This window comes from Hippocampus comes, unplaced genomic scaffold (assembly GCF_001891065.2).
Source record: "Hippocampus comes isolate QL1 unplaced genomic scaffold, H_comes_QL1_v1.1 scaffold132, whole genome shotgun sequence".
NCBI lineage: Eukaryota > Metazoa > Chordata > Actinopteri > Syngnathiformes > Syngnathidae > Hippocampus > Hippocampus comes.
In genome coordinates, this window is record NW_017805467.1 from 3,790,194 (window position 1) to 3,803,805 (window position 13,612).

Consider the following 13,612-nt stretch of genomic DNA (forward strand, 5'->3'; position numbering starts at 1 on the left):
CACGCACGCACGCACGCTCACGCACACGCGCACAAAATGTAAACGACAGTCAGCGTTCTCTTTGAACTAAGTATATTGTGCTGGTGTCTCATTGAGCGCATTGAGCGTTTACATAAGCCTACCAATGTTTGTTTGTCAAAGTGAATTTGTGAATATGTATGAAAAAAAAATCCATAAAATAAACACAGTCATCCTGGCTATAAAACGGTTCATCTTTAAAGCGGTTTTTTAAAACAGTTTTCTGCATCTTGATTAGCTAAGGGACTGTAGCCTCATGTCAACAGTCTCCACGTGTCATTGCTGTAAAACTTGCCAAATTTTCTCCATGACAAAACCCACGATGTCGACCAAACGTTCTTCACACTATTTCTAAAAACTGTATGTTGTTTGTAAGAAAACTCGGATATTTTTGTTTTTGTTTTAATTCATGGGCCTGGAAAAAAAGGTTTAATCTTTGGTTTCATTCAATACAGTATTGTGTATTGTACAGTATACGTAATAATTGTAAAAAATAAAGCTGACTACTTCACAGAGTTCACTTATCATCATGTGTTCTTTTTGGAATGATAAACGAGGGGTTACTGCACACCAAAGTTACACCAATAAAAATAGTCAAGCTAGAAAATAAGAGGTGGTACTTTATTTGCAGAAGTCTAACCCACGTTTCCCCCTTTCTTGACACACAAATGTTTTACGGCCCAACCAAAAAGCAACTCCAAGGATCTTTTAACAGTACAATATTATAAAGGGGAATAAAAGCAGAAACGGTTTGCTCATCAATGTAAAGATGCAGACATTCAAACTGACAAAAAGATCCTATAGAGTATGTGTATGCAGCTGACACACTCATGTTCCAAATGCTTAATTATCACCACCAAGGCCTGTTTAGCTGTATCACTGCCAGAGTTAAGGCTGGTCAGTGTGGACGGCTCATAAATAGCTCTTTGTTTTGCTTGTTTAATGATCAGATGAATGGACACATTGTGTAGCCATGGCACAGAATGTGCTTTGTTTTTATGTCTACTCGTTAAGCTCTGCAGCAGTGGCAGCATCCGATGGCTTAACCTTTTTTGATAATGAATAATGGTAAGATCTCATGGTCTCTTCCACATTTTTGAAGTCAGGACGATCCTCATGTCTAGTGAGAAAGGACAAAATCACCCAAAACATACTGTGTAAAGTGATGATTTAAAATTAAAACAAAACATAATTTTGATCAAATTATCTTACTTATATCTCCAGCATTCTTGCATCACTGCATACATTCGATCTGGACAATTGGTTGGACACGACAAGCGTTTCCCACTTTCAATGAAATTGCTCACCTCCACTTGTTTCATTTTCTGGACAAATTTGAACAGAACAGGACGAAAGCATTTGATTCAGAATTTCTGTTGTGAGCCACTGCTGCATTTACAGTACCTTGTACGGTTTTCTGCCATATGAGAAGGCTTCCCACATGGTGATGCCAAAGCTCCACACGTCACTTTTACTGGAGAATTTGCGGTAGTTGATACATTCAGGAGCATACCACTTCAGCGGCCATAGTCCTGAAGAACGGGCCTGTTCATGGTTTCATATGCCAAAATTACTGTTTATTACTGTTGAATGGATCGGAAGTAGTTCATTGGTTAAAACCTAGGCTTTGGAATCAGAGGGTCATGGTTTGAGTTTTGCTGTGGACAACAAAATGTCAACTAGCTGTTGGGGAGATGCCATGCAAGCCCCCCAGCCAACCCTGTTTTCCCTCTGACATCACTCCTTGCATGCTTAAATGTGTGTGATTACAATCAATATAATACATTTAAAATACATATACTGGCAAAATTCTTATTTGCCAAAGCAAATTCCAAATATTGTTGAACATTGAATGTTCTTCCTCTCATTCAATGATTTGGTTACCATATGTGATTCACACATTCCTTTCAGATGAGGGTCAGTAAATAAAGGCAAAAGGAAAGAAGTTTAGTATTTACCCTACAAAGATAACACCGTATGGCGATAACCCGTGGGGTGTTAGAATTCCTCATAACAATTGGACCTCTGTACCTTGTAGTACTCGCTGTCTGCTCCCAGGGCCTTGGACAGCCCAAAGTCGCTGATTTTGGCAAACTGTCGGTTGACCAGCAGGACATTTCGAGCTGCTAAGTCCCTGTGCACAAAGTTTTTCTCTTCCAGATATTTCATTCCCATCGACACCTGGTGCATCAGGTTGACAATGTCCTCCGCCGATACTGTATCCCTGTGGTGATTGCAATATTAGAGGGTGAAGTTTAGTTTACTTATTTGCTGCCATCAAAAAACAAAACAAAACATGCATGTCGGGTTAATTAAAAAGTCCTAATTGTCCATAGTTGTGATTTTAAAGGATTTTTTTTTTTGTCTCTGCGGGCCCTGTGATTCATGGCTACTTAGTCATTCGGTAGTCTGTAAAACTAAGGAAATCATGAAAAATCAAAACCTTTTGAGGTACGTCTTGCGGCAAAACCCCACATGCAAGGTTTTCACCATTTCAATTCATTTCAGCAGGAGACACTCAGTCTTCGGCCACCCGGAAGTACGCTGTGATGCCTATTGTATACACACATAATGAAATGGTCAATATGAACTCAAACGTACTTATTGGAGGAGAGAAACTTGTTGAGAGGCCCAGAAGCAGCCATCTCCATGACGAGCATCAGGTTCTCAGCGTTGCATAACCCCAGCATCCGAACAATGAAGGGATTACTCAGATGGTGCATTATCTCTGCCTCCCTCATCATCTCCTCCTTCATTAGCTTCTCATTGTCATTCTTCAGCACTTTGATGGCTACATCTAACTGGGCCCTGATGGAAAACCAAAAGAAATGATTTGGCATGAACAGCTCTTCATCAAAGTTGTTCATCTCAAACTTTGTTAACAATGATCAAACGTTTTCTCACTTTCCAGTATCAAGGACACCCTTCTTGACGCAGCCAAAGTTGCCAGAGCCCAGCTCCACTTCATCAATGAAAAGCTGCTTCCTCTGGATGTTAAACTTCTTAATATCATTGGGGTTGTGATATGGGTTAAAGCCAATGCAGTCCATTGGAAGAGCATTATCTACAGGCTCAGGTGTGACTGTTTTCACAGCCACAGCTATCAAGCAAGAAACACACATAGATTTACATATCCTTTGCAGTTCTTAATAGCTAAGCTACTGAGATGGAAAATCAAATCTGTAGATTATTTCATCAATGGAGAGATTGTTCACAATAGTGCAATGTAGGCGACTGACCTCGAGGTGTTGGTGTGTAGCTATTTAGGCCTTTTCGCCTCTGCAAGCAGGAGAGTAAATAATTACATTACAATAGCCGAAATAGAAGGACTTAAACTCTTTATCATGCACTCATACTCACTGTTGCGGGAAGGCTCGGTGTCTCTGATTTTTGTTTGGAAAGATATTTTATAGGTATAAAACAAAAACAAAAAAAAAAACAAGGGGGGTGGGGGGGACAAAGCCATCAGTCGACAGCGGATTAAACAACACATCCAAAATTAGAGTTTTACTAAGTAGAGCTCTTTTGGCTGAAAGCAAATATTACAACACAAATCATTGATTTGCTGAATCAACCAAGTATCTTGAAGTACTTTTTCAGTATTTTCATTTTCAGCTATCAATTGTATCATTTTGACACTTTATTCCAGTTAATGTACATTTCATATTAAAAAAAATGAAATACTTGCTTTAGATGAATTTACATATAAAGAGATATAAAGATCTACTTTACTTGCAGCAGCATTGTTGACACATGGGTCACTCAGAATTGTCACCAAACCGTCAGGTTTCATCTTCAGGAACTCTACCAGCTGGTAAAATAAATAGAATGAGATCATCCATTCATCCATCCATTCACGACCGATTATCCGGGGTAAGGTTGCGGAGGCAGCAGCTTTAGCAGGGAAGCCCAGTCTTCCCTCTACCCAGCCCTATCTTCCAACTCTTCTAGGCGTTCCTAGGCCAGCTGCCCTGGGTCGTCCCCCGGGCCTCCTGGCAGTGGGACTTGCTTGGAACACCTCACCAGGGAAGTGTCCAGGAGGTATCCTAATCAAAAAAGAGGAACCAATACCCCGGCCTGCCAATCAAGAGACATTGTCCACGATGTCCACGCAATGTTGCGGAACTGTGTCAACCAGCACAGCCCCACAACAACCACAACCTTGAGGAACTCCGGGCAGATTTCATCCACCCCCAACATACAGCTTGCCACCGAAGAGCTTTTTAAGCACTTCGACAGGAGAGACCACCTCAGAGTCACCAGACTCTGCTTCTTCTAAGGAAGGCGTGTTGGTGGAATTGAAGAGGCCTTCAAAGTATTGCGCCCACTAATTCACAACGTCCTGAGTCGAGGTCAGGAGCACCCCATCCCCACTATAAAAAAAGTGTTAATGGTACACTGCTTGCTCCTCCTGAGATGCCAGATGGTGGACTAGAATTTTCTCGAAGCCGTTCTGAAGTTGGTTTCCATGGCCTCGCTGAATTCCTCCCACACCCAAGTTTTTGGCTCGATGACTACCGAAGCTGTGTTCTGCTTGGCCAGCTGGTACCCGTCAGTTGCCTCCGGAGTCCCACAGGCCAAAAAGGCCTGATAGGAGTTCTTCTTCAGCTTGATAGCATCACTTACCGCCGGTGTCCACCAGTGAGTTCAGGGGTTATCGCCACGACAGGCACCGACCACCTTTCAGCCACAACTCTGAACGACCACCATAACAGTAGCGGCACGGAACATGGTTTACTCTGACCCAATGTCCCTCGCCTCCCTTGGGATGTGGGCCAAGCTCTGCCGGAGGTGGGAGTTGAAACTCTTTCTGACAGGGGGTTCTGCCAGATACTTCCAGCACACCCTCACAATATGTTTTGGTCTGCCAGTTCAGACTGTCATTTTCCCCACCATTGGATTAAACCGGGGGTCGGCAGCACGCGGCTCCAGAGCCGCATGCGGCTCTTTAGCGACATCTAGTGGCTCCCTGGAGCTTTATAAAAAATGTTTGAAAATGGAAAAATATTTTGATAGTAGGCTAATATAGCTCAAATAGATATAGATACATGTTGCAGCTTCGAAAAAGGAGAGCTGTGGTGTTGTTTTTTGTAAAACGTACACTTTATGCTTTTAACAGTCTCGACAAACACGGACACGTCTGCGTCCGACTCCGTGCCTTCTCTGTTCTCGTTCAACTCGAGAGGGTTGAAAGACAGCCTCCGAAAAACGGAAATTCGTGATGACTTCACTGACACTAAGAAAAGCGAAAATAATGCACCAAAACAATTGTTTATTTTGTCCTATATGGCTCTTTCAACATTTTGGGTTGCCGACCCCTGGATTAAACTCACAATCAGGTGGTGATCAGTTAACAGCTCCGACCCTCTCTTCACCCGAATGTCCAAAACATGCAGCTGCAAATCCGATGATACGACCACAAAGTCAGTCATCTAACTGCGGCTAAGGGTGTCCGAGTGCTCATTGCACTTATGGACACCGTTATGTTTGAACATGGTGTTCGTTATACAAAATTCGTTATTAGCACAGAAATCCACTATCAGAATACCACTTGAGTTTCGATCGGGGGGGGGGGGCTGTTCCTCCCAATCACGCCCTTCCAGGTCTCACTGTCTCTGCCCATGTGAGCAATGAATTCACTCAGCCGAATGAAATCGTCCCCAGAGGGAGCGCTCTCCAGCACACCCTCTAAGGATTCCAAAAAAGGTGGGTACGCTGAGCTGCTGTTTGGTGCACAGGCACAGACAACAGTCAATCCCCACACCCGAAGGCGGAGGGAGGCTACCCTCTCATTCACTGGGGTGAACCCTGACAAACAGGCATCAGGCCGGCGGGCAATAAGTATGACCACCCCTGCTCGGCGTCTCTCACTTTGGTCAACTCCAGAGTGGAAGGGTGTCCAACCCCTGTCGAGAAGACTGGTACCGGAGCCCAGGCTGTGTGTGGAGGCAAGTCCAAGTCGGAACTTCTCCGCCCCGCATACCAGCTCGGGCTCCTTCTCTGCCAGAGAGGTGCCACTCCACGTCCCTAGAGTCAGCTTCTGTAGCCTGGGATATGACCACCAAGGTCCCTGCTGTTGGCCGCAGCCCAGCTCACAAAGCACCTGACCCCTCAGGTGTGAATTGTGTTTTGTGTGGTCCTTCACCTAGAACCTGTTTGCCAAGGGTGACCCTACCAGGAGCATAAAGCTCCAGACAACTTCGTTCCTAGCATCATTGGAACACTCAAACCCCTCCAACATGGGAAGGTGACGGTTCATGGACGGACGTGATTAACTTACATTACAGTATGACTGAAAAATTAACCCTTTCATGCAACATGATAAGCTGTCCACTGTAGTAACAGCTGTCTCTGAAAGGGTTAATATGTATGACAAAATAAATATGTTTAAAGGTACATATGCACCTGCCAAATAGTGTCAAACTTCAATCCGTCTGGCATGTAATATTTCCCTGACTTATCTTGGAGGATCTGATAGTGATAAATGGATCTTCCATACATAACGGAGAGTGCAAAAGTACCAGACTCCTCTCGGTCACGAATCCTGAAAAACAATTGGGAAAGCAAAGTAGCTTTCGACAAGCTGGAAAGATCTTTTACGCTTCATAAAAAATGCATCACTCTGAGCAACTTACAAAAATTTGCCATCTGGTTGTGTTCCACTGTAGAGCAGTCTCTCACATTCCTGTCGGGAGATTTTGCCGTGATACCACGACATCTTCTCGTGGGCCATAGTGGCGATTAGCTTTTCCAGTTGGGGAGCTTGACTAATGATGGCCTGCTCCATGGCTTCACCCTGAGTGGAAGATAAGCATACTCTATAATCGAGAAAATGTCTGAAGTGGTTAACACTCATTTGGTTATTTCATTAAATAGACAATCTAATGAGATCTAAAACATTATGTCTTACGCAAAATTAATAGAGCTCATTTGATTGTCCTGCTTCGATCGATATTTATTAAAAAAATTAAAATACATTTATTATTTTGGTAGTTATTCACACTGATGTAGAACAAAGTAAAATCCTCACAAAGCAAGACCACCAAATTTCCTTTTTGAGCTGACGTGAAATTAATACAAAAACCTAAAATATGAACCGATGTAGTATGAACCATTGCACACTACAATCAGAATAAAATGCAGTGAATTCAGTTGTGGATAGGGTGTTCCCTATCTCCATAAACCTGCTGAGAATTGAAATAAAAATCTGCAAAGTAATCGAAGGCCAAACCAAAAAAATTGGAATAGCGGATATGTGTCACAAGATGGCAGCAAAACCCTGTTTTCTATCAGCCAAGATTATGACCTGACTAAATGAAGCTCTTACTCCCAGTTCATCATTGTTCTCTAAAGGCCAAAATCTGACACTAAAGTAATAAATCAATATTAGAAATGATTTTGGTCTAAACAGAATACCCCACAAATAGGTAAATTCATGAATGCCGACCTGCAAATGTGCCAGGTTCATTGACATTTACATGAATGACGCATCTCCAATCGTTAGATCATATGAGTCTGTTGGTAGAAACTAACCTCAAGGTTCCAGGTCTGTTTCACATACTCCCTCAGCATGTTTTCTTTCAGGCTGTCAAACACACTGGGCCGGATCGGTGTGTCCGAGGAACGTAAGCAAGGTTTCTTCAGAGCACACAACAGCCCACCAGGGTCCTTGCTGTAAAACTCACAGAGCTCAGCAGGCCCACAGTGAGGTATGCCTCCCGTGATACAATAAGTGTCATTCATCTGTTTCTCGATGGGGTAATGGTGGAACTCCAAGTTGCACACAACAGAGAGGACGTATCCACCCAGACTCCGCAGACACTGTCGTAGCAAGAAGAGGCCGTCGGCCATACCGGCCAGTTTTAAATGCTGCTCAGCTTCTGAGCGACTGATGCTGCCGTAGAAGAAAGGCAATTCTATTGCAGGGTCGGTGGACATGATGAAACTTCAGACAGATGAGTTGATCTTTGGAGGCCTGGAATCAGGAGATACGTGAAGGGCTAACAAACGGAAACAAGAAAATTTAATCGGTTACAACTTAAATACTGTATTTTAGGAATATGCTGATCATCAATTGCAGTGGGAGTCTGTTTTTGCCCTTGAACATTCTTCCACACAGTAATGCAATTTTATGACAAACCATTTTACTTTTAAATAGCACCACACCCATTGAGTGACTCTGAAGGACATGAGTGAGCGACTTGTAATACTTTTTGGAATATTGGTGTTCTCGCATCAGAGTTGCCCAGTTAATTTGAGTGGTTTTTTTTTCTTAGCTCACAGCTGCAACATTTATTATGATATTTCAAACTACTTAACTTTTATAAAACTAACTGAAAGTAACTACCAAGTATAACTTCAGCGAAAATGGCCTTTGTTTCCGTCTTTGTCAGTCTATTCATGCATGAGCTTTCAGGGTTTATTTATTTCGGTATTGCTGTATATATCCTTACAGAAGAAGCTCAAACATTCTTAAGAGAATTTTGTTTGCTTTACTTTATGAAACATTACTTGTGACCTTTTTTTTTAAATCTTGCACATGATAAATACTACAAAAAACTAAAATTCATACTAAAAACATGAGCTAAAATGAAACATTTCCGAAAATAAGAATAAATAAAAGCTAACCCGCTCTAAAAACGAATTGAATTTAAAAAAAGTCAAAACTAAATAAAATCTAACTATAATGAAAAATCAAAAACTATTATTAACCCGGGTGTTTAAGAGAATTTAAGGAGTGTTTGGGAGTGAAAATAACAGTAGTTTTTGTGAGTCCATTTCAGTAATGAGTGGGAGAACATTTCAGTAGTGTCGGGACAAAAGGTAATCCTGAATGAAGTCCGCCATAGTCCCTCCTTGCACACTGTCCAGGCCACCAGTCTTCTCACAAGGAACAAGTAAGCCATATTATACAGGAAATTTTCTTTAGGAAATTCACAAAAGTTGGCCCAGCCTGTGATCTTATTTGTATCTTATTGCTATTCTTATGCTATTTTATTCAGAAATGATGCAATCAAGGTCGCTGATGACGTCGTGGTACACTCTCCTGACTTGTGAGCGTGCAGCCTCTGATCGCTTCCCACTCAGTGACGGTGTGGCTGTGGGTGTAAATGGTTGTTTGTTTCCAATGTGTCCTGTGACTGACTGACGACGAGTTCAGAGTGTAGTCTGCCTTCCGCCCGAAGTCAGCTGGGACAGGCTCCAGCACCCTCCTGCAACCCTGTTCAGGATAAGCGTCGTTGAAAATGGATGGATGGTGTAATCAATTACGAATGTCACTTGGAATACATTTTATGCTTTGAGATTTGGGAAATTAGTTCATATTCCATTTCTTTTTTCAAATGATGTGTATCTTAATTTAGTGTGTGACCTAAATGAGACCCACCTCTGGCTCTACCAACATTAGATTAACACATTCAAAAATTCTGTTTTTTTTTCCGGGAATGGCACTGTTACAAAGACATGTTTGACAAAAAAAAAACACCCACACAGCAAGACTGCATCTAACTCATGACAAGAGCCACAACAGGAAGTTGCGGTCCACTCTCACAGCCTCCTTTCTCGAAATTCAAATTTTTCAGTTGAGCAGGTGCTTTTTGGAGGAAAAAAACCCCCAAAACAAAGTCAAACAATTTGTGTTACACCAAACACATATTGAGAATTATGCTGTGTTACTCAGAGTCACACTGTCATCCCACAAAGCTAGCCGTGACATTTCTGTTTTCAATCCATAAAGGATAAGAGCATATGTGAAAATCATGGTGCATTTGTGCACATTTGTAGAGATAACGTAAAATCTAAAAAAAAAAAACACCCAACATTTTTAGATTTTACCACATACATATACCACTGACTCCATTTGTAGTTAAATATTACTCTGCCCATTTTCCATATTCAAAATAAAATACAATACAATATGCCCATCTTCCATATTCAAAATAAAAGATAGATAACATCCATCTGCACTTACAGTGAAGCAGTGTGATTTTGATGCTCTTTGATATGTTCTCAAAAGTGAAAACCTCAGTTTCCTAGCAACGCACACAAATCTCTACCAACACCCGCAATGGCCAAGTACAAAGTGGCCACAGGAAGGAATGTGCTGTGACCTGAACTTTTTTCACCACAACAAATGTCTTCAGAAGTTGCAACATGGACAAAAGAGAGCGAAGAACGCATGAAAAGTTCAACTCCATTTATAGCACTGAAGTTGACATCGGGTTTTAGAGTGGGGGGGGGGGGGACTTTGAAAACATGAACATTAACGAATGCCTAATCGCAACCACAGGTACGAACTATTGACCGATTCATTGTTACGTCTGTTCTCAGTATATTTTTGGACATTTTGTGAAAAAAAAAAAAGAACCTGAACAGATTCTATCTGAGAATTGGTAACAAATGAACTTCAATCCATTTACAGTGCAGCATTTTTGTATTTCTGAAAAGCAAAGTAGGCTCTACAGTAGCCTTGGTATTTTATTTTATTTTTTTTAATCACGTTCATTTTATTCTACTTATGCACCTGTTAACCCATTAAGCAAAACGATTCACAAAAAAAGGCTGCACAGTTTTATTATTTGTTCTTCCTTTGACTATAGGTGGTTGGCATAGATAAATTAACAAAAACTTTTTTATAAATGATAAAATAAATCATTTTTCATCCAAATAAGTGCTTTTGGATAATTTTCCACGGCACACCTGATGTTCTCTCAAGGCACAATAATGTGCCACAGCACACTGGTTGAGAATCACTGTTCTAAACTATAAAGAAGACTCTTATTGTCTATGCTCTGACTTTCCAAATGTTACAATAATGCTTCTATATTGGTTGCAGCTGGTAAGTCATAGTTCTATGTTACTGGGGTTTGTAAAAAATGAAAATTGCGAACATGGCATTGGTAAAAATAAGAACAATTGTATTTCTTTTTTATTTGAGCAAACAATTATCGGACGCTCTGAAACAAGGTAAACTTTCACATGATCATGACGAATATGAAACCAGCAAAACTTTAGGAACCATCATATTTATAATGAAATGAATAAAAACAAAAAATTGCTAATTCCTACTCTCGGTGAGGCAAGGCCAGGGGAAATAATTCAGAAAAGGCTCTACCCCATCAGAAAAATGTTGTGCTCTTTATTTATGAAACTCATTTAATCAGACAGAGGACTTAGACACATTTTTCACGGCGGTTTAATTTACAGACAAACCCATTTTTCAACGCAGACAAGGAGCTCAATTTTTTGTGCCTTCACATGCGAAGAGCTCAGCACCAAGTTGACTCTGATCTCTTTAATCACAAAAGTTAAAAGTTAAAAAGTTACTTGACAAAATGAAAACATAGTTTTATGTAGAAGTTTGGTAACTTTTGAAAATGATTTATGTGTAATGACAACAAAGACCCAAATAATTCTATGCTGAGATGAGTTAAGTTTCCTGTTAACTTGAAAACCTGAAAAATGCTCTACATTTTTATGATGAGCTCAACACTATTAAGTATGCTGGGCCATTTTTTTTTTTGTGTGTGTGTGTGGTTGTTTTGCTTATCACATCTAGGATACTAACATTTTAACACATTTAGCACCATTGCCTATCATTGGGATGATTTTACATCAATGCACGAGTTGTCAACTGTAACTAATACAGCTAGTTAATAGCAGGAACGATCCAATCATTCCATCCATCATCCATCAATCTATAGATGTATTCTACACTGCTTAACCTGTTCAGACGAGACTTTTGGTTGCCGCGCCATCACGTAGTGACAGGCAACCATTCACGCTCATATTCACAGTCACTGAATAATGACACAATCAGGATCGATTGAACACAAACGTTTAAACGAAAATACAGTAATGTACTTCTTTAAAATTGGTACACTCACTCAATTTAAGTGTATATAAACATCGGGAATGAAATGAAGTGCTGACTGAAAATAAAAAATATGACAGAATATTGCATTGCATAGCCAGTGGATTAATATAATGTCAATTACTATATTATTTGTTAATTTGCATTGTTTGGCATGTTGTTCCTCTCGTTTTGATGCATGATAATAAATCTATTGTGAAAGTAAAAAAATGACAAAGATACTCACTTCTTCTTTCAAAAGTAGACCAAGGCTGTTGCTTCAGAGATAGGATGCATCTGCTAATGCGTGCAGTGTCAGGTGCTGTCACGTCAGTAGGTGAGCGAACGTCAATGTTACAATACTTGCAGACACACACTAGCAGACGCACTAAATCTACATATCGTAATGAGGACATTTGCCTGTTGAATAATTCCCAAATAACCAGTTGAACCTTAGGCCACCACACACAAATGCAGAAAACTACAACACTTCTCAGCTGTGACAAATAATAATAATAAAAAATGGCAAGCATATCTGGAACAGCCAAATTTGAATACTGTAAAAGTTCAGATAAAATATAGGGAGGTCAATATATATACTGTATATATATTTTACACACACACACACACACACACACACACACACACACACACACACACACACACACACACACACATTCGATTGTTCGCATGGCAGGCTTTTGTGATATAAAATTAGACACCAATATGCTAGATCAAAACTATTTCCGCTATTATTGGAACTGTTTTGGTTGGAGTGTAACATTTAGGTGTAGCATACAGTATATGCCAAAACTGTTCAATTTTCAGGTTGTCTCCTGTACACAGCTGACTTCTGATCACACCACAGGCGATCGATGGAGTGTTTCATAATTTTCTGTACCTTGACTATGGCCCCAGTTCCAGCTGAAGAAAAACATCCCCAGAGCACGATGCATTCTCCACCATGCTTCACTGTAGTTGTTGTGTCCTTTTAGTGCTGTTTGAAATTATAACCAAACGTTTTCAGCAGACCAGAACACATTTTTAATGGAGCGTTTCATAATTTCCTCTACCTTGACAATGGCCCCAGTTCCAGCTGAAGAAAAACTTCCCCAGAGCACGATGCATTCACCACCATGCTTCACTGTAGTTGTGGTGTCCTTTTAGTGATGTACAGTATTATTGAGTGATTACATCAAACATGTTGTTTGAAATTATAACCAAACGTTTTCAGCAGACCATACCACATTTTTCCAAATGCATTTGGGAGAGTTCAAGTGAGGTTTTTTTTTTCATTTTATTGGTAACATGAGGCTACCATCTTACCAACCTACCCCATAGCCCAGACAGGAGATTGTTATCACATATAGCCTACTAAACAACCAATAGTTGCTCGAACTTTCTGCAAATCCCTCACTGTTGCTGTCGGTCCCTTGGCAGCCTCCCCGACTAGTTTTGTACTTGTCTTTTCATCAATTTTGGAGGGATGTCCAATTTTTTTGTCCTCTGGTTGCTCCACTTGATGATGACGGTCTTTCCTGTGCTCCATGGTATGTTTAATATCTTGGAAATTCTTTGATCACTGAGCTTCCTCTGGTGCAGTGGAAGCTCTCTCTATAAGATGTAACAACAAAAATAACAAGAAAAGTCTATTAGAACACCTGAAATTTATTTCTGGTTCATCCAAGGCACGTAAAAATGCAGCAGGTCTGTGCTGAATCACATTTTAATGTGACTTTGAAC

At 40.6% G+C, this 13,612-nt stretch overlaps 1 protein-coding gene across 4 annotated transcripts; it reads right to left on the reverse strand.

Annotated features, from left to right (window-relative positions):
- Positions 1-620: 620 nt before the first annotated feature.
- On the reverse strand, positions 621-12,329 carry zap70 (zeta chain of T cell receptor associated protein kinase 70). 4 transcript variants are annotated; one of them, XM_019875502.1, is made up of 13 exons: positions 12,117-12,324; positions 7,552-8,018; positions 6,654-6,814; positions 6,424-6,562; positions 3,751-3,829; positions 3,379-3,401; positions 3,258-3,297; positions 2,923-3,118; positions 2,620-2,826; positions 2,050-2,242; positions 1,423-1,563; positions 1,231-1,343; positions 621-1,138 (listed from the first exon to the last, which is right to left on the reverse strand). In XM_019875502.1, the coding sequence occupies exons 2-13, from the start codon at positions 7,954-7,956 to the stop codon at positions 1,021-1,023; spliced, it is 1,815 nt and encodes a 604-aa protein (XP_019731061.1). In that variant the 5' UTR covers positions 7,957-8,018; positions 12,117-12,324; the 3' UTR covers positions 621-1,020. The 4 variants fall into 4 exon arrangements, with proteins under 4 accessions (XP_019731061.1, XP_019731063.1, XP_019731064.1 ...); XM_019875504.1 differs by lacking the exon at positions 12,117-12,324 and adding an exon at positions 9,070-9,087; XM_019875505.1 differs by lacking the exon at positions 12,117-12,324 and adding an exon at positions 8,957-9,037.
- Positions 12,330-13,612: the final 1,283 nt, after the last annotated feature.

What these genes read in the sequence shown, in the direction of transcription:
- zap70 (XM_019875502.1), bottom strand. Translation starts at nt 7,956, where the DNA reads ATGTCCACCGACCCTGCAATAGAATTGCCTTTCTTCTACGGCAGCATC. An exon ending in CTACACACCAACACCTCGAG is followed by an intron (nt 3,119 to 3,257) that starts GTCAGTCGCCTA and finishes CTTGCTTGATAG; the next exon opens with CTGTGGCTGTGAAAACAGTC. An exon ending in AAGTTTCTCTCCTCCAATAA is followed by an intron (nt 2,243 to 2,619) that starts GTACGTTTGAGT and finishes CAATCACCACAG; the next exon opens with GGATACAGTATCGGCGGAGG.